The 19,097-nt window shown below is 47.3% G+C and overlaps 1 protein-coding gene across 3 annotated transcripts in view; it reads right to left on the bottom strand.

The window, feature by feature from the left end:
• Positions 1-19,091, bottom strand: part of RCSD1 (RCSD domain containing 1) — a 79,058-nt gene extending 59,967 nt beyond the window's left edge. For all 3 annotated transcript variants that reach the window (XM_011933397.1, XM_011933395.1, XM_011933396.1), the window contains exon 1: positions 18,972-19,091. In XM_011933397.1, the coding sequence (XP_011788787.1) occupies positions 18,972-18,977 (6 nt within the window). In that variant the 5' untranslated portion in view covers positions 18,978-19,091. The remainder of the gene's footprint in view (positions 1-18,971) is intronic.
• Positions 19,092-19,097: the final 6 nt, after the last annotated feature.

Raw genomic sequence — 19,097 nt, 5'->3', positions numbered from 1 at the left:
TGTTGATCAGGGTGGTCTCGAACTCCCGACCTCAGGTGATCCACCCTCCTGGGCCTCCCAAAGTGCTGGGATTACAGGTGTGAACCATGGCACCTGGCCAGGATAGGTCTTATTAATTCGCATTTGGTAGCTTCTTGGTACATGTCTCTAAATAAATGAATGAAGGGATGAATGAAAGAATAAGATATGTGAGAATAGGATTTTATAATCTTGCTAGGCATGATCCTTTACAATGGTGGTGGTGATCCTAGATAATCTTGAGTGGCTCTTTCCAGCCTGCTTACACTGTAGTCATCTCCCTGAAAAGGGACCAGATGAGTTGGGGGTGATCCTCATGGCTTCATGGAAACGCTCCATGGCGGACTAGAGACAGACTTTCCCTCCCAACTGCAGCTCTCTGAACAGAGAATTATAGCTGAGACCCAAGCCACTAGGGGTATGGATGACACAGCTGTGTATACGGGCTACCTAAGAGGCAGGAAATTAGTCACACAACAGGTGTCAATAAATATCCTTGGTAATTTGCACCCAAGGCACTAGTGGGGGCTCGTGGGGTGGTTATAATATAGCTTAACAACAACCCAGGATTCACTCCACCAATCCCCAAGCCCTTTACCTCTATATGGATAACATGTTGCCTGTGATAGTGGGGTGAGTAGTGACCCCCTAAAAGATATGATCATTTCCTGGACAGGCACAGTGTCTCACACCTGTAATCCCAGCGCTTCAGGAGGCTGTGGTGGGAGGATCACTTGAGTCTAAGAGTTCGAGACCAGTCTGGGCAACATAGTGAGACCTCGTCTCTATTAAAAATACAAAAATCACCTGGGTGTGGTGGTGCATGCCTATAGTCCCAGCTACTTAGGAGGATGAGGTGAGAGGATCACTTAAGCCCTGGAAGGTTGAGGCTGCAGTGAACCATGATTATGCCACTGCACTCCAGCCTGGGCAACAGAGCAAGACCGTGCCTTGAGAAAAAAAAAAACAAACAAAACATATGCTCACTTCCCAATCCCTGGAACCTGTGAATGTTACCTTATGTGCAAAAACAGTCTTAGCAGAGGTAGTTACCAATTTTGAGATGAAGAGATTGTTCTGGCTTATTAACGTAGGTCCTGATCCAATGACACAGGTCCTTATAAGAGACACACAGAGAAGAAGGTGCGGCAAAGATAAGGCAAAGACTGGAGTGACGTGGCCACAAGTCAAGGAAGCTGGCAACCACCAGGGGCCAAAAGAAACATGGAATGGAGCTGCCCCTTGAGCCTTAGTGTGGAATGAGATCCTGCTGACACCTTGCTTTTAGACATCTGGCCTCCAGAACCATGAGAGAAGACATTTCTGTTGTTTTCAGTCGCCCAGTTTGTGGTAATCTGTTATGGCAGCAGCCCTTGCAAACTCATACACCTGCCAACTCCAATGGCATCATATTCTCCACCTGGGCATTTCCGCACTCTATAGCAGCCTGGAGTGCCAGGCATCTCTTTGAGTCTCCCATTTGTTTCCACAAGGAAACCAAGCATTGGGAATCATCCTTTTTCTTATCCTCTCCAGCACTTAAATTCAGGCCTTTGTGAGGGGATTCAGGCATGACTGGACAACAGGGGCCAAGGGGCTCTCCCAGAAAGACCCCTTGAGGGCATCTGAGAAAGTAAGCCTAGTAGAACAAGGCATGGCGCTGCAGCTAGGGTAGCTGGGCCCTCCTAGCCTCAGCTCTGGGTCTCTTGGCATTTGTTAAAACAATGAGAATGGGCTGGGCATGGCGGCTCATGCCTGTAATCCCAGCACTCTGGGAGGCTGAGGCAGGTGGATCACCTGAGGTCAGGAGTTTGAGATCAGCCTGGCCAACATGGTGAAACCCCATCTCTACTAAAAAATACAAAAATTAGCACAGTGAGCACAGTGGCAGGCACCTGTAATCCCTGCTACTTGGGAGGCTGAGGCAGGAGAATCGTTTGAACTGGGGAGGTGGAGGTTGCAGTGAGCCGAGATTGCATCGTTGCACTCCAGCCTGGGAGACAGAGCAAGACTCCGTTTCAAAACAAACAAACAAAGAAAAAACAAACAATGAGAATGAAAACGGTTCTTCTCCCTACCCACCCTATCCCCACAGATAGTGGTCCTTGCTAGGGAAGACCTAGAGAGCTGAGCACTACTGTGTGGAGGACTTCAGAGAGCCAAGAAGACAATACACAGAAATGCGAAGTCAATAAAGTCATTATTTATGAGTCCATTTAAACAGATAGATCAAAGGCGCCCTAGTGTGCTGGGAGTCAGAAGACCTTTTTTTTTTGTTTTTTGTTTTTTTGTTTTTGCTTTTTTGTTTTTGCTTTTCGTTTGTTTGTTTTGAGACAGAGTCTCGCTCTGTCACCCAGGCTGGAGTGCAGTGGTGCAATCTCGACTCACTGCAAGTTCCGCCTCCCGGGTTCACGCTATTCTCCTGCCTCAGCCTCCTGAGTAGCTGGAACTACAGGTGCCTACCACCGCGCCCGGGTAGTTTTTTGTATTTTTAGTAGAGATAAGGGGTTTCACCATGTTGGTCAGGCTGGTCTCTAACTCCTGACCTCAGGTGATCCACCCTCCTTGTCCTCCCAAAGTGCTGGGATTACAGTGAGCCACCACACCGGCCTCTACTTGCTTCTCTACTTGGCTACCACTACCCCAGCTTTCGGGCTATGCCCCGGAAGTTCCGAGGATCCTATTTCTCTTGAGGCGTCCATTCCCTGAGCTTGAGAAAGAGCTCTGGAAAGGAGGGGGTCACACAAAGGAGAGTCCTGGGGAGAACGCCTAGGCAGGATTAGAAACTCGAGCATCAGGACAAACAGCTATGGCATGTGGGGCTTAAAACCTAGATGACGGGTTGATAATTGCAGCAAACCACCATGGCACATGTATACCTATGTAATAAACCTGCACGCATGCATCCTGGAATTTAAAGTAATATAAAAAGAAAAAGAAAAAAAAAGAAACTCTATGTCTCACACAAAATTGAGTCTTTCTACTTCTTTTTCTTCTTCTTTTTCTTTTAGAAAAGTGTTAGCTTATGGTCGGCTATAACTCCCAAGCCCTCTTTCACTGTCCTCAGTCTTCTTGGCATTCCTCAAATGTGAGGGCTGTCCCGAGCTGTCCTTGGCCTGCTTCTCTCCTTATAGCCGCCGCTCACTACCCAGGCCTGCGGTGAACCACTGCTGCGCAGATGACCACCCAGCTGCGCCTCAGCCCAAACCCTCCAAACTCCACTTCTGAATTTCCAACGGGGTGTCCTGTCAATGCCTCCGCCAAAACTCAGCCTCTTCCGCACCCCTAACCAGTAAAATTCTCCATGCTCCTAGATGGACAATGCAGTCATTCTGATCGCTTTCTCTCTGACTCTGCCCCTGTGACAGTCTCCAACCAAATACCAACTCTACACTGTGGATTCTTCCCGCAGCTGGTTTCACAGCTTCATTGCCTTTCCATTCTCAAGGCCACCTTTCAGCGGTGCCTTGGCCTCTCAACTGGTATTTCGGCTTCTAGATTAATCAATGGCCCTCCAGTGCTCCTTCCATCGCGTGAGCCCCACTCTGCAAGGACCTTCATTATAGACTGAGGGAAGTAGGCAGCATCAGTGCTGTCTCCCTAGTGTGTGCACCACCTCATTGCATCCAGTCCTTCCAACAGTGTTTACCCTCCCACTCCCCATCCGCTGTGCACACACATGTGCACCCACACCCACACATGTGGGTTAAGAGGTCCTCCACCCTGGTCACTTAGGGCATTCACAGTTTCCCATGGGCCTCCTTCATTTCTTCTCATTACACTAGCTTCTCACCACCATCCCTTTCTTTGCCCCTTCATTACTAACACCTGTTTAAAAAAAATTCTTCCTAGTTTTTGGTGGCCACTCTGATGTCACCCTCTCCCAAGAAGCCTTCTTCAGTTGCACAAGTTGAGAATGTTCTTTCTCTGTGAAATTCCCCAGCCTCATGGTCTTGTTCCTTATATAATACTTTAGCATATCCTGTGCCCTGCTTTATCTGGGGACACATCTTATCTCTTGGCACCACCAGTACTAAACTACCAGCTTATTGAGATACTGTCTTTATATTTCACTCCCTCCAGGAATCTAGACAGCATCTCTCATACAGTAGGCCCAATAAATATTTGTGGAACAAATGCATGCATATTTCTAAGCCAGGTCTGTCCTATGCTGGTGCATGAAATTTTCCTAAAGTTAAGCAGAGGATTTTACATTCATCCCTGTTTAATTTTGTTATGTTGGTTTTGGCCTAGCATCCCATCCTATATAAATCATTTTGAACTTGAGTATGTCACGTAGCATATCAACTGTCCCAGCTGTGGGTCATCTGGATTCTTTCTATTTTTCATCCAAGTCATTAACAAAAATGTTTAACAATCAGGGCTAAGGATAGAGCCCTGTGGCCTGCCACTGGAGACTTTCTTCAGGAAAGACCTGGGGTCCTTAATCAAAATACTTTGGGCAAGGTAGTTCAACCTGCACTGAATACATCTTGTCAAAAAATCCTTTGTAATACAAGTAACGTGACCACATGAGAAATCAGAATACCCTTGTTGGCATAGGAAAGCACTCAACTCCTTAAGCCCAGTTGGAAAGATCAGGACTGATGTCAGCTTAGATAGGGAGAGGGGCTCTGGTTTGAATGCTTAGCCTCCTACTGTTCAATCCTTGCAGCTGTTTTAGCAGCCTCCGAATCCCATGCTGTTCAGCTCCATGGCAGGGGCCTCCCCACAGAGGTGTGAAAGGTAAGGAATTGTCAGGGTACAGGCAGCCCAGGTATGTGAGGGGAGGAAGTGGAAGGGAAACTCTACTCCAGACTGCTCTCCTTCCCATTTCTTACCTCCTCCTCTCACTCATCTACCACGGTGAACTCACAAAATACGCTTGCTATCTACTCTCCTTCCCTCCCTTTCTTTGAAATTTATTTATTTATTTAATTATTATTATTATTTTTTGAGACAGAGTTTCACTCTTGTTGTCCAGGATGGAGTGCAGTGCTGCGATCTTGGCTCACTGCAACTTCTGCCTCCCAGGTTCAAGCAATTCTCTTGTCTCAGCCTCTCGAGTAGCTGGGATTACAGGTGCACGCCACCACGCCCAGGTAATTTTGTATTTTTAGTAGAGACGGGGTTTCTCCATGTTGGTCAGACTGGTCTTAAACTCCTGACCTCAGGTGATCGGTCTGTCTGGGCCTCCCAAAGTGCCGGGATTACAGGTGTGAGCCACCGTGCCCAGCTGAAATGTATTTCTTGAGCCAAGGAGACTCCCTTTTTCTTGCAGGTCTTGGCTGCCCACAAGCCTGACACTTGGATTTGCTATTCTATGCCCAAGGCTCCCCTAGTCTCCCCGGTTCTAGTATGGATTTATGTGGGATATTGTTCCAGCATTGCCCCCAAGACCCAGCCTCCTACAGAGATTTACCGGCAGAGTTTTGCATGCAGGATGCAGTAAACACCCCTCTGTGAAACTCTCAGGCTGGAGGAGAACTTCAGACGTCCTCTTGTCCATCCCGTGTCCCAGTCAGAGCTGCACCAAAAACACAGAGGCTGTTCTCTTCTAAATGATTATAAAAGCCTCTTTCCTTAATCAATAAACAATTACATTACACCTAATGTGTACCAGGCACTAAGCACTTTACACAACCGCTAACTCATTTACACCTCATAACAACCCTATCAGGTAGGTGTTATCATTATTTCCATTTTACAAATGGAAAAACCAAGCCACGGAAAGGTCACAAGCCAGTAAATGGCAAAGCCAAACTCAAACCCAGCCATATGGCTCTCTGTGCTCTTAGCCCTTAAGTTATTGCGCTGCCTCCCCATGAGGCATATGAAGCCTGCATTCCTGCATCTACTCACAGGATGTGTTGAACATACATTATGCTCATCACAGGCTGTTAGGACCTATGATGGGGATTTGCAGAGCTTATAGTTTAGCTGACCAGATACGGGAAAGTATTTTGAAAATAAAGTGTGGTAGAAGTGTAAAGTATTTTTCCTATTACTGTTGCACAGCTTAGAACTTCCTTTATGCTATAAAAAGCCTCTTTGTCCTATATTGGAAAGGTTCACTTTGCTCATATGCACCAATGCCACCCTCTTTGCCTTTCCTTCTGCCACCTTCCACTAGGCACAGAGAGTGCCAGTGCTTTCTTACAGAAGATACACTCAGGATTGTTACAATTTTTCACAATATCGGTTTAATACATACTAATAACAGCACCATCATGCATTTGTGAAATAATTGAACGTTTCAAGGTACTTTCATAAGATATTTATTACATGCATGATCTTACTTCCTTTTCAAAATAACCCTGGAAAGTAGGTAAAGCAGGTGTCAGTTTTACAGAGGGGGGAACTGATCGGGATCCTGAGGCTAGTAACTGACCCTGAACCTAAAACACAGGATTGATGGTCTTTCTCTGCATGGCATCCCCCTTGGTCTATTACAAATTCAATAATGAGGCAAAGAAAGCCTTAAGGGAGCAGAGGCCAGTCTGTTGCTACCATGTCTTCAACTTCTACTGCCTAATTCCAGTGTTACTCACAGGCTTTCACCAACTCCTTCCTTAGGGACAAAAGGTAGGGCTTATGTACACGGCTTATGGGAAAGAATGGTGATTCTAAGTGTTATGTAACTACATGTAGAAAAAAGGCATAGATTCCCTTTCACCAAGGAGGAGGGCGTTCCAGTCAAAAGGTGTGTGGACAATTCTATGCTGCTCACATAGGAATAAAGACGTCCACCTCCCAGGAGCCGCCTAGGCTATAAGCTGTAACTCCTGGAGGCCTGGTCCATGGAATTGGCTGTTCCAGGGCTAAGAGGCTTGAGAAACAGTCTAAACAGGGGCCCTTAATGGTTTATGTTTACATTTCTCTGATATATTTTCCTGCATATCTGCACCCCCAGCTTCTGGTTCAAACCTACTTGCCTCTCTCAATCACCCCCAAAGCACGAAGAACAGTTGACATCATTGAAAACATTATTTGTGCTTGTGAAGCAGTTTTCATTTCAATCTGCAAGAACATCTCCGACCACAAAAGCTGTGTAAGACTCAAGTGAATGAGCCCTGAGTGGTGCAGATAAACGCTTTCTCCCTCAGCTTTTCCCCCCTTGTTAGCCTGAAAGACACAGTTTTACTTCCAGACACAGCTCAAAGATCGCCTGCTTTGTGAAGGCTCCTAAGACTCCACCAGGCCACTAACAATGTTTGTGAAGTACTTCTAGCTCTCATCATTTGGAGTCCATGAGTGGATGGTACTTTCTGCCCCTGTGGTTAAGTGGAGCCACGTGGATAGTTAGGAACCTTCCAAGAGAGAGCATTTAATGCCCGGTGCGAGTCCTCCAGAACTTTCCTTCCTTCTGCCATGACAGTCAGCAAAGGGGTAACTGCTCCCACAGCTTAGGTCTCAGAGGGAGGACAAGCAATGACCGAGAGCAGAGCCCAGCCAACCCTCAACAGACTTGCCGCAGACGTGAAAAGTACACCTTTGTTGTTTTCAGCCACTAAGATTGTGGCATGGTTACAGCAACACTAGCTTGTCCTGTTATTTATGAAACAGGACCATTTACTCACTGCCTTTTCAGAACCAGTCACACTGTTCTGTAGTTATTTCTTTCATTTATGTCCCTCTTTACCTTCAGACTGTATGGATCTTGAGGGCAAGGATTGTGTCTTATTATTGTTATTTTTTTAAGACAGAGTTTTACTTTGGTTGACCAGGCTGGAGTGCAATGGCGTGATCTCAGCTCACCGCAACCTCTGCCTCCCAGGTTCAAGCGATTCTCCTGCCTCAGCCTCCCAAGTATCTGGGATTACAGGCATGCACCACCATGCCCGGCTAATTTTGTATTTTTAGTAGAGATGGGGTTTCTCCGTGTTGATCAGGGTGGTCTCGAACTCCCGACCTCAGGTGATCCACCCTCCTGGGCCTCCCAAAGTGCTGGGATTACAGGTGTGAACCATGGCACCTGGCCAGGATAGGTCTTATTAATTCGCATTTGGTAGCTTCTTGGTACATGTCTCTAAATAAATGAATGAAGGGATGAATGAAAGAATAAGATATGTGAGAATAGGATTTTATAATCTTGCTAGGCATGATCCTTTACAATGGTGGTGGTGATCCTAGATAATCTTGAGTGGCTCTTTCCAGCCTGCTTACACTGTAGTTATCTCCCTGAAAAGGGACCAGATGAGTTGGGGGTGATCCTCATGGCTTCATGGAAACGCTCCATGGCGGACTAGAGACAGACTTTCCCTCCCAACTGCAGCTCTCTGAACAGAGAATTATAGCTGAGACCCAAGCCACTAGGGGTATGGATGACACAGCTGTGTATACGGGCTACCTAAGAGGCAGGAAATTAGTCACACAACAGGTGTCAATAAATATCCTTGGTAATTTGCACCCAAGGCACTAGTGGGGGCTCGTGGGGTGGTTATAATATAGCTTAACAACAACCCAGGATTCACTCCACCAATCCCCAAGCCCTTTACCTCTATATGGATAACATGTTGCCTGTGATAGTGGGGTGAGTAGTTACCCCCTAAAAGATATGATCATTTCCTGGACAGGCACAGTGTCTCACACCTGTAATCCCAGCGCTTCAGGAGGCTGTGGTGGGAGGATCACTTGAGTCTAAGAGTTCGAGACCAGTCTGGGCAACATAGTGAGACCTCGTCTCTATTAAAAATACAAAAATCACCTGGGTGTGGTGGTGCATGCCTATAGTCCCAGCTACTTAGGAGGATGAGGTGAGAGGATCACTTAAGCCCTGGAAGGTTGAGGCTGCAGTGAACCATGATTATGCCACTGCACTCCAGCCTGGGCAACAGAGCAAGACCGTGCCTTGAGAAAAAAAAAAACAAACAAAACATATGCTCACTTCCCAATCCCTGGAACCTGTGAATGTTACCTTATGTGCAAAAACAGTCTTAGCAGAGGTAGTTACCAATTTTGAGATGAAGAGATTGTTCTGGCTTATTAACGTAGGTCCTGATCCAATGACACAGGTCCTTATAAGAGACACACAGAGAAGAAGGTGCGGCAAAGATAAGGCAAAGACTGGAGTGACGTGGCCACAAGTCAAGGAAGCTGGCAACTACCAGGGGCCAAAAGAAACATGGAATGGAGCTGCCCCTTGAGCCTTAGTGTGGAATGAGATCCTGCTGACACCTTGCTTTTAGACATCTGGCCTCCAGAACCATGAGAGAAGACATTTCTGTTGTTTTCAGTCGCCCAGTTTGTGGTAATCTGTTATGGCAGCAGCCCTTGCAAACTCATACACCTGCCAACTCCAATGGCATCATATTCTCCACCTGGGCATTTCCGCACTCTATAGCAGCCTGGAGTGCCAGGCATCTCTTTGAGTCTCCCATTTGTTTCCACAAGGAAACCAAGCATTGGGAATCATCCTTTTTCTTATCCTCTCCAGCACTTAAATTCAGGCCTTTGTGAGGGGATTCAGGCATGACTGGACAACAGGGGCCAAGGGGCTCTCCCAGAAAGACCCCTTGAGGGCATCTGAGAAAGTAAGCCTAGTAGAACAAGGCATGGCGCTGCAGCTAGGGTAGCTGGGCCCTCCTAGCCTCAGCTCTGGGTCTCTTGGCATTTGTTAAAACAATGAGAATGGGCTGGGCATGGCGGCTCATGCCTGTAATCCCAGCACTCTGGGAGGCTGAGGCAGGTGGATCACCTGAGGTCAGGAGTTTGAGATCAGCCTGGCCAACATGGTGAAACCCCATCTCTACTAAAAAATACAAAAATTAGCACAGTGAGCACAGTGGCAGGCACCTGTAATCCCTGCTACTTGGGAGGCTGAGGCAGGAGAATCGTTTGAACTGGGGAGGTGGAGGTTGCAGTGAGCCGAGATTGCATCGTTGCACTCCAGCCTGGGAGACAGAGCAAGACTCCGTTTCAAAACAAACAAACAAAGAAAAAACAAACAATGAGAATGAAAACGGTTCTTCTCCCTACCCACCCTATCCCCACAGATAGTGGTCCTTGCTAGGGAAGACCTAGAGAGCTGAGCACTACTGTGTGGAGGACTTCAGAGAGCCAAGAAGACAATACACAGAAATGCGAAGTCAATAAAGTCATTATTTATGAGTCCATTTAAACAGATAGATCAAAGGCGCCCTAGTGTGCTGGGAGTCAGAAGACCTTTTTTTTTTGTTTTTTGTTTTTTTGTTTTTGCTTTTCGTTTGTTTGTTTTGAGACAGAGTCTCGCTCTGTCACCCAGGCTGGAGTGCAGTGGTGCAATCTCGACTCACTGCAAGTTCCGCCTCCCGGGTTCACGCTATTCTCCTGCCTCAGCCTCCTGAGTAGCTGGAACTACAGGTGCCTACCACCGCGCCCGGGTAGTTTTTTGTATTTTTAGTAGAGACAGGGTTTCACCGTGTCAGCCAGGATGGTCTCGATCTCCTGACCTCGTGATCCGCCCACCTCAGCCTCCCAAAGTGCTGAGATTACAGGCGTGAGCCACCACGCCCACCCAGGACCTTGGTTTTAACTCTTGACTTGGCTACTAACTGACTTTAAGTATGCTCAATTTCCTCATCTTTAAAATGAAGGGGATGGAAGAAATTGCTATGGTTCTTTCTTGCTCTCAAAACTCCAAAGTCCCAAAAATGAATTTGGAAAAATCTTCCTGTTTTGCTTTAGGTATGGGCAGCAGTTTCACCCACAGACACAACTGGAGCCTTTCAGAAGTCTTTTAGCTGTGCAGAGGAGGGCTCAGCGTAAACCTGTGCCAGGCCTTGCAAGCGCCAAGCCTTGAGCTGGCTGGCCTCCACCGTGGCCTGGCCTGAGCTGGAGGAAGACTGGCCAGGCTGAGGGGCATGTTGTCTCCCTGAGAGCCCACACAGGGGCTGTGGGGGAAGCCAGAGTTTCTCCAGAGCAAGAGGAAGAACAGGGGTCACAGGATCCCACTCGATAGGGTAGGTTCAAATGTTAGAAGGTTGGTAATTACCTTCTAGACCCTGGGCACATTATTTAAGCGTCTCAAAGCCTCAGCATCCTTTCCTAGAAGACTGACATAATACGACTTTATGAAGATTAAAAAAATGAATTTGTGCACAGAATCTATATATAGTAGGCATTCAACAAGTGGTAGTAATTACCATGACAACAAGCTTTAGGTCTCTCCCACACTGACATTGGTGTGGCTGCTCAGAAATGAATTTCCCATTATTCATCAAAACATCTCTAAAGCATGACAAGCCAGGAACCTGAGGCCTGGGAATATGCTTCAGATATGGAGGTCATGGTGGATGGCCCAGCAGGGTGGGAAAAGTGTATGTTTAGCTCATGTGTTGGGAATGAACTATTGAAGGCCTAGGGTCTAGTGGGGAGGCTCAGAGGAGGCCCAAAACCTGCCGCGGCACATTGTGAGATGCAAATGCTCTGTGACCTGTGGCGTGGGTGTCTGGATTGTGCAATAGCAGCCACAAGGCCCAGTGGCACTGCTTACTGGGTTGGGGCTGATGCATGTGGTTGGCTGCTGCTCTACAGTCCACCCTGGTGCATCCCTTCGTTGCCTCTGAGCAAGCAGGAGACACGCTGGCTTTTCAGGGGGTGTACAGGGTGTGTGGCCATAGTGGAAGGAATGAGCGGGGCTGCAGGTGGAGGTGTGAGTGGGAACAGAGGAGAGGTGTATGCGTGTGTGTATGGTCTATTCCTAGAGCCCTCTTTCTGTCAGAGAAGGTAGGAGGACTTGGGGTGGCTTTGGTGAGCTTGACCAAAGGCATTCCCTTGGGACCTGGAGCCTACTTCAAATCAACTTCTCTAGCTGGAGCATTTGGGGCAGGCCCCAGGCAGACACGTGGCCACCATTAGATTGAGGTCTCCTGTGTGTTCTGCACCCTAGGGCTGCCAGGAGGTGGGGGAAGAGCAGCACTTGTAGAGGAATCCCCAGCACAGGAAGCCAGTTTTCTCTACCTTGTATTAGAGGAGCTTTTGAACACCCACGTACCTTAGAACTTATCAAGATTCTATCTTGCATGTTTTTATGTCATGTCATTTGGGTATACCTTGTTTCCCCAAATAGAAGAGAGCTCCTTTTAGGGCAGGAACTGCAACTTACATTTCCTGTACTCCCCACCTAGTCCTCAAATATCTTTATCTTGCTTTATCCTCCAGGGATGAACTACTTATTATCTCCCATGCACACCATGCTGTTTCTTGCACCAGTAGCTTTGCTCTTGTCACTCTCTCTGATTGGAATGCTCTTCCCAATTTTCTGCCCTTGGTTAACTCTTACTCACCCCTCAAGATTCAACTCAGAAATTATTTTTAGCAGGAAGCCTTCCCTGAGCCCCAGGCTGATGTCCCTCCTCTGTGTGTGTAAGCTCTCATCCCTGCTCTGCAATAATCTGTTTAGGTGTTTGTCTCCCCTCTTAGACTGCAAGTTCTTCAAAGGTCAGCAAGCTGGTAGATATGTTCCCCTTTAGATCCACAGTGCCTGGCAGGCAGTAAGGGCTCAGTGTGTGCTTACTGAATCCAACTAAAAAGCTAGTGCATGGCCCAGGCGTGGTGGCTCACACCTGTAATCCCAGCACTTCGGGAGGCTGAAGTGGGTGGATTACCTGAGGTCAGAAGTTCAAGACCAGCCTGATCAACATGGTGAAACCTCGTCTTTACTAAAATACAAAATTAGCCGGGTATGGTGGTGCATGCCTGTAATCCCAGCTACTTGGGAGGCTGAGGCAGGAGAATCACCTAAACCCAGGAGGAGGCTGCAGTGAGCTGAGATCGTGCCATTGCACTGTAGCCCAGGAAACAAGAGAAAAACTCCGTCTCAAAAAAAAAAAAAAAAAAGAAAAAGAAGAAGAAGAAGAAGCAGCAGCAGCTAGTGCCTGGCAGGCTGTGAATCATTAACGATTAATGATAAAAGATTCAGCCTGGGAAAGAGTAGTGATTGCTATCCTGAGGCCAGGAGGTTGGCCCTGGCATGGTACAAACAGGTTCAAAACAAAGGGCTGGAGACATCTATGATGCTGACTTGAATTCTTCGCTGGGGATAATGTCTGTTCTAATGTCCAGAATTTCTCAGTGCCCCCCCCATCTGACAGCTCCAGCTTGGAGGCTTCTAATACTATTCATTAAAGATAGACTCTAATGGCAACTCAGAGGGGTCTCTTACAGAGGTAAGGGCCCTGCACCCCTCTTAGGGAGTCATTGGGATTTGGAATTGCACTGGCTGGAGGCCCTTCCCATGGAATAGGATTTGATCCATCCAAATAAATGGCTCTACAGGGTGAGCCTCACGGCCTTAGCCATCTGTTTCCACCATTCCCAGGAGACAGGTATTCAGGAAGCCCCAAAGGAAAAAAAATGGCAGGCTGACTGCCCAGAAGACCAAAGAACCAGGAGAGTGTTCATTCGGGTCTGGCTCTGATGATGAGCTTCAGGAGATTCCTAGGGCAATCCTGTCGATGGTGGCAACTCAGTGTTCATCCTGTGTCCGAAGCATTACTGAAACTTTGATACTACAAGAACCGTCCTTCTGTCTTACTTCTGAAGGCTTGGGCTGAACTACTCCTCAGGTAAGAGAAAAATTGCAAGCTGTTGGCTTTCCCAAAGTCCAATAGTGCCTATATCCTCAGGATACCGCTTGGTGAGTTGGTTTGTCCCTTTACCTTATGGCAGAGGGCAGTTAAAAATTGTTTTATTTCACCCAGAGCTCTGAGATTTTTAGATTCTAATGAGTTGAATAGGGGTGGTCAGGCTGGCTCCACAGACTTAAATATTATTACTGGAGGAAAGCGGAGCTGCTTTCAGATTTCTCTGGAACCAAAATGCTTTCTCTTGCGGCCCTGATAAGATTACCGGGCTGCTGAGCCGCCAGTGTTCAGATTTCCCACGGAACCGCGCGCGCCAAGCTCTGGCTGGCCGTGCTGTGAGGAGCCACGCTGCGGATCAGGCTCTGAAACCCGACTCCTTTCCAGGAATGCACACTCACCCCCTCCTGTGATAGGGACTGGGCTGGGCCCTTAAAGTCTCACTCCCCAAATTCCCCCTGTCGTCGCAGTCCAACAAATGGAAGATATCTGCTGAGTAGGGGCCAGTGTGACAGTGAGGGTCCCACAGAGCACGTGGGAGCCAGAGAAGAATGTGGGGTATTTTGGCATGCCACAAGTCCACCAGCCAAACTCTAGCTTTAGACGCTGTGCAATTCCTAATTACGGCCCATCAGCTCCAACCAGCAGCCAACATATGGCTCAGGGAGAGGGTGGGTGGGTCAAAAAACAGCGAGGCTGTGGGTGTTTCTCCTAGTGTTTCACGGTGAAATATCAAAACAATCTTTTTAAGACTTGGATTCGTTACATGTTTCTCTTCTATCTCCTAGCCCATAATTTTAAAAAATGTGGTAGAAAATGTTTACTGAAGTAAAAAGATACGGATGAAAAAGTAGGTTACAAAACGAACACATCATATACACCAATATGTACACACACACACGCACGCACACACACACAGACTCTCATCATAGTAATACTGACAGTCTGTGAGAATGAAAAGACATGAGAGCTCCACAATTTTTAAGTAACATTTAAAATACAAGATCCGGTATGTAATAAGGGCCCAATAAATACTGAGTAGGTCCATGAATGACAAATAATATCTGGGAAAGATTTGCAGTTACCCCAGAGAAAATGATTCATTTATTGACTCCACCTAAGTTAGAAATTCATGATTTTTTCAGTGCCATGATGTGCCTACAATTTAGTTGAACAAAGGATTTAGTTAGTGAAAATTATACTTTTTTTCAAGTGACCTCAGGCTATTGGCAGTGCACACAATTTATATTTCAGCGACCAAGAATATTAATTTAAATGTGACATCCTACGCCTCCAGCTCCTTCTTTACACACCTCTGTCCTCTGGGTTCCTATCCACAATAACATCACCTATTATCTCTTCTAGAGGAGAATCACATTTATAACATAACAGATTTGTATTTCTTAGGGAGTGGTGGACATTCTGCTTAGAATAATCAAAACCAACATATCTAAACCCTGCTTGTCACAAAAAAAAAAAAAAGTGATCTTTCTACCATCTTCAATATTTGCTCATGCAACAAGCCTTTCTTGATGCCACTAGGCTCTAAATGTATATGACATGGCCCCTGCCCTCAAGGAGCCTTCCAGGGTGACAGTCAGGGAGGCTGACAGTTCCAGTTCTGCCTAGTGGTCTGATAGTGGCTTGAGCAAAGTGCTCTGAGAGTGCTGTAGAGTCTGGGGGCATCACAGAGGCTTCCAGAGGTGGAGACGTTTGAGCTACAGACCGAGAGGGGAAGGAGTTCCTTATTTCTGCTAATCGTTTATCAAGCAAACTTTTATTGAGAAATTATATGACTATACGCCAGGCACTGTGCTCATTCTGGAGACTCAAAGACCAACGAGACTATCCCTGCCTGCAGAAGGCGTTGTATGGAGCTATAAAAGTTGGTACTGCCATTTTCCCTGGCACCATAGAGAACTTCACTCTTCTGGGCAGCTTGGTGACTTCTGACTTCCCTTCCAGCACATGGTCTTTACTCTTTTTCCACCTTCTCCATTCTTATTGTATCCTGAAGTCAGAATATACCTGGACTCAAAAAGATGCTTTCTCACCTGGTTCCCTTGCTCACTCCATGAACTGGCATTTTTGCTGTATCCCTGCTACATCACTGCTGCCAGCTGCCTCAACACCTCTCAGAGTTTCCTACTGTCCATGGAGCAGAATGCAGGGCCATACAACTCTGGCCTTCAAGGGTTGCAGATGGCCTCTGCATGAATTAGAAAAAGCCACCCGTGTGAGGCTCAACTAGGCAAGGAGATTTTGTACGAACAAAAAGTAACCTTTTCCTTCAAGTGACTTGGATTTCAGCTCCCACTCACCCACTTAACTGGGCATCTACTATACTCAGTGACCTTGGATTTATCTTATTACTTTCATTTTTTTCTGTTACTGCTTTCCTACCTTCCTTCCCAGCCGGTTGGACAAAGCTGGCATGTCCTTCCTGTGCCCATTCCTTATGCCTTCTCCTCCTCACCTACATCTTTCTTTCAAGGCTTCTTCTGAACCTAATCTAGTCTAAACTGCAGAACTCATGATCTGCAACAGTATTCAACTGGCACTGATGCATTTGAAGATTATATATATGACAGGATATAGTCAGTCTCATTCCCTTTATTGGGTTGTGAGCTTTTAAAAGGCAGAGATCAGATGGCATCTATACTTTGTTTATTCCAGAGGGCTTTATGAGGGCTGAAGTAATGATTGATGTTGTTGATAATGGTAACAGTGACTTTAAAAAAAGATTTCTCAAAGACTTCCAATGGGTACATGAGCTTTAGAGAATGAATGTTGAGTAACCCTTGTTGGTCTGGTTTGGATTCCTAATACCGAGAAGTAACATAACTTCATTTCTTTCCAGATATAGTAGCCCTTTCATGTCCCAAAGGTGAGTTTCACCTCTCAAAAGAGGGTTTTACTCTGAGATTTTCAGAAACCCCCAAATCCCACTCCTGCATAACATGCTTCACCATGAAAAGTTTACTTCCTGGCTAAGAATAGTCACTTCCCTGGCCCCTAGGTTTCCTCTTTATTTTCTTCACTAGCAGTTGCAGGGTTTTTTTTGTTTTTTTGTCCCCCCCCCCCCAGGCATTTTGACAAAGAAACTTCAAAAGCAGCCACTGTCCAACCAATAAATTGACACCCTGCAATAGATGCAGGGTGATTTGTCAGGCTTCTGGCTGGCTGAGCGATTCCCTCCCGCATCCCTCCCAAATCCTAGCACGAGAGTCATTTTGGTATCTTGGTGGAATCCTGCATAAGTTACTAAACATCTTGATAAGGGAGGGCCTTCTCTTTTTTTGCAATCCCCTCCACCCCCTAAGCCACACAGGAAGTTGCTCAGCTGATAGTTTCAGCGCCTCTGCCATACACTATTCCTTTCTCAACTGAGGGGGGAGAAAGTGCCTCTGTAGAAGGAGACCCTCCTTGTTTTCCTAGAACAAAGTTGACACTTGCATTTGGCCCTCCAGTAGCAACCTGCTTGAAGTCTAAGAGTTGCTTTCCTCTTATCTCCAATCTGTTTCTTCAAGAGGTTAGACAGGTCATACATCATAGTGAACCTGCAGCCTGGGGCCTAAGGTACTTTGTACACTTCCAGAAGAGGGAAGCCACTTCTAAAACAATATCTTAAGGAGCCTTCACCCAACCCAAGAAGCTGGGCGTTGCCTGGGCCATTTCCCTCCTCTGCCCTGAAGCAGTGGCCAGCTCAGAGAGAACCCTGTTGTTCTGTGCTTGTGTGATCTTGGGTGGATGTGTGCACACCACCTGCTGAGCTTCGCTGTGTGCGTGCCTCACCCCCAGCCCTAATCTGCCTGAGCTTCCTGGCCTTGCAAGTGTTTCTATGGAGGGTCCATCTTAGACTCCAGTGGTTCTTGCACTCTATAAAGTCTCCTTGAATGTAATTCCCTGTTCCTTGAAGACAACTGGTTGGGCTGGATGCCTGGATACAGCTCTGTGATTTCTCTAAAGTACAAATTTATTGCCCCTTTAGAGAAGTCATGAAGCTTTGCCGGCAAGCACAGAGTCTAGCTTAGAAAAGACAACCAGGACCAGGAGTGGTGTGGCTCATGCCTGCAAATCCAGCACTTTGGGAAGCCAAGGCTTAGAGGATCACTTGAGCCCAGGAGTTCAAGACCTTCATGGGCAATATAGTGATAACTTGTCACTACAAAAAAATTTAGAGCTAGCTAGGCATGGTGGTACACACCTGTAGTCCCAGCCACTTGGGAGGCTGAGGTGGGAGAATCCTTCGAGCCTGGGAGGCAGAGGTTGCAGTGAGCTGAGATTGTGCCATTACACTCCAGCCTGGGTAACAGAATGAGACTCTGTCTCAAAAGAAAAAATAAAAAGACCACCAGGGCCCAGGCACAGAGCCTGGAGCAGGGAAGAGATAGCGGGGTTAATTGTGAATCCTGATTGCACTGACCACAGTCAGTGAGCAACACAGGTTTCCTTTTGAATATGAGTGGGAATTACCTTTAAAGCTAACATTAGCATCTTCTCAAAAGCCCCAGGTCCTGCTAAGATTGACTTAGGGCTACATATCAGGTGTCATTTTCAAGGGGGAAATGCAGGGAAGCCTCAAGATGTGCAGAAGAGAGGGATGTGGGGAATACACCCAACTGTTCCTCTGCTGAGGTTGGAACAGAACAAGGAAAGTCCCCAGACCTCCTCTCAGCAGGCAGAGAAGTGCAGGGCCTCGCTCTGGCACAGCCTGCATATGTGGCCAGCATACCTCGGGACATACAGCTTCAGAGGCAGGGGTGTCCAAGGGAGTCTTAAGTTTTATCAGAAATAATGTCATTCGACTGATCAGTGAGGGGAACTTTTCAGAAAGTTATGCAAGAAGATGCGACAGACCCAGGAAGGACTTCAGAAGTAAGAGGACAACTGGACTCTCTAAAATGCCACTCCGAAAACGAAAAGGGAAGCCCACAGACCCACGAAGGCGTGCTGGCCTCGTGTTGCCAGTTCTGTTTCCCTTTCAATACTCATCTCTTCAGATTCAAGGGCTTCTGCCTTCTTGCAAAGTTTTTGCTGACACGTTTACCCGTTTAGGAACCTTGGCTGCAACTAACTTTTTTTTTTTTTTTTTTTTAGGCATTTAAGTTCCTAACCAAAATACCCGGGCCTCTGGGAAAGCCCTTTTCCCTCCCTCTGAGGTCTTTCCTTACCAACCCCAGCCTGCCCACTCGGGTGTCCTAGGTGGGACCAGGGATGATCCTCCGGAGTTGGCCAAGGAGGCGTCGGAACAGCAGGCATTTGCCCTTCTAGTTGGCAGCAGCGATGAGCCGCGTGCTCCATGCTCAGAGCAGGGGCAGCCGCCCGGGGAAGGGGCGCCCGGTACCCCGCTCACTGCCCAGCCCCGCGTCCCTCTCCAGGGTCCTTTACCTCCATGTCCTTCAGGTGCGGACTCTGAGGCGGACGCACCCGCTCGCTCGGGTCGGAGCTCACGATCCCCGCTGTCCCCTCCACTCCCGGCCGTGGCCAGTTTCGGGCTGCAGCGGGCACAGGGCG

This window comes from Colobus angolensis, unplaced genomic scaffold (genome assembly GCF_000951035.1).
Source record: "Colobus angolensis palliatus isolate OR3802 unplaced genomic scaffold, Cang.pa_1.0 Scaffold126, whole genome shotgun sequence".
Lineage (NCBI taxonomy): Eukaryota > Metazoa > Chordata > Mammalia > Primates > Cercopithecidae > Colobus > Colobus angolensis.
Note: the sequence above shows the minus strand (reverse complement) of the source record. Positions and strands in the feature narration are given on the sequence as shown.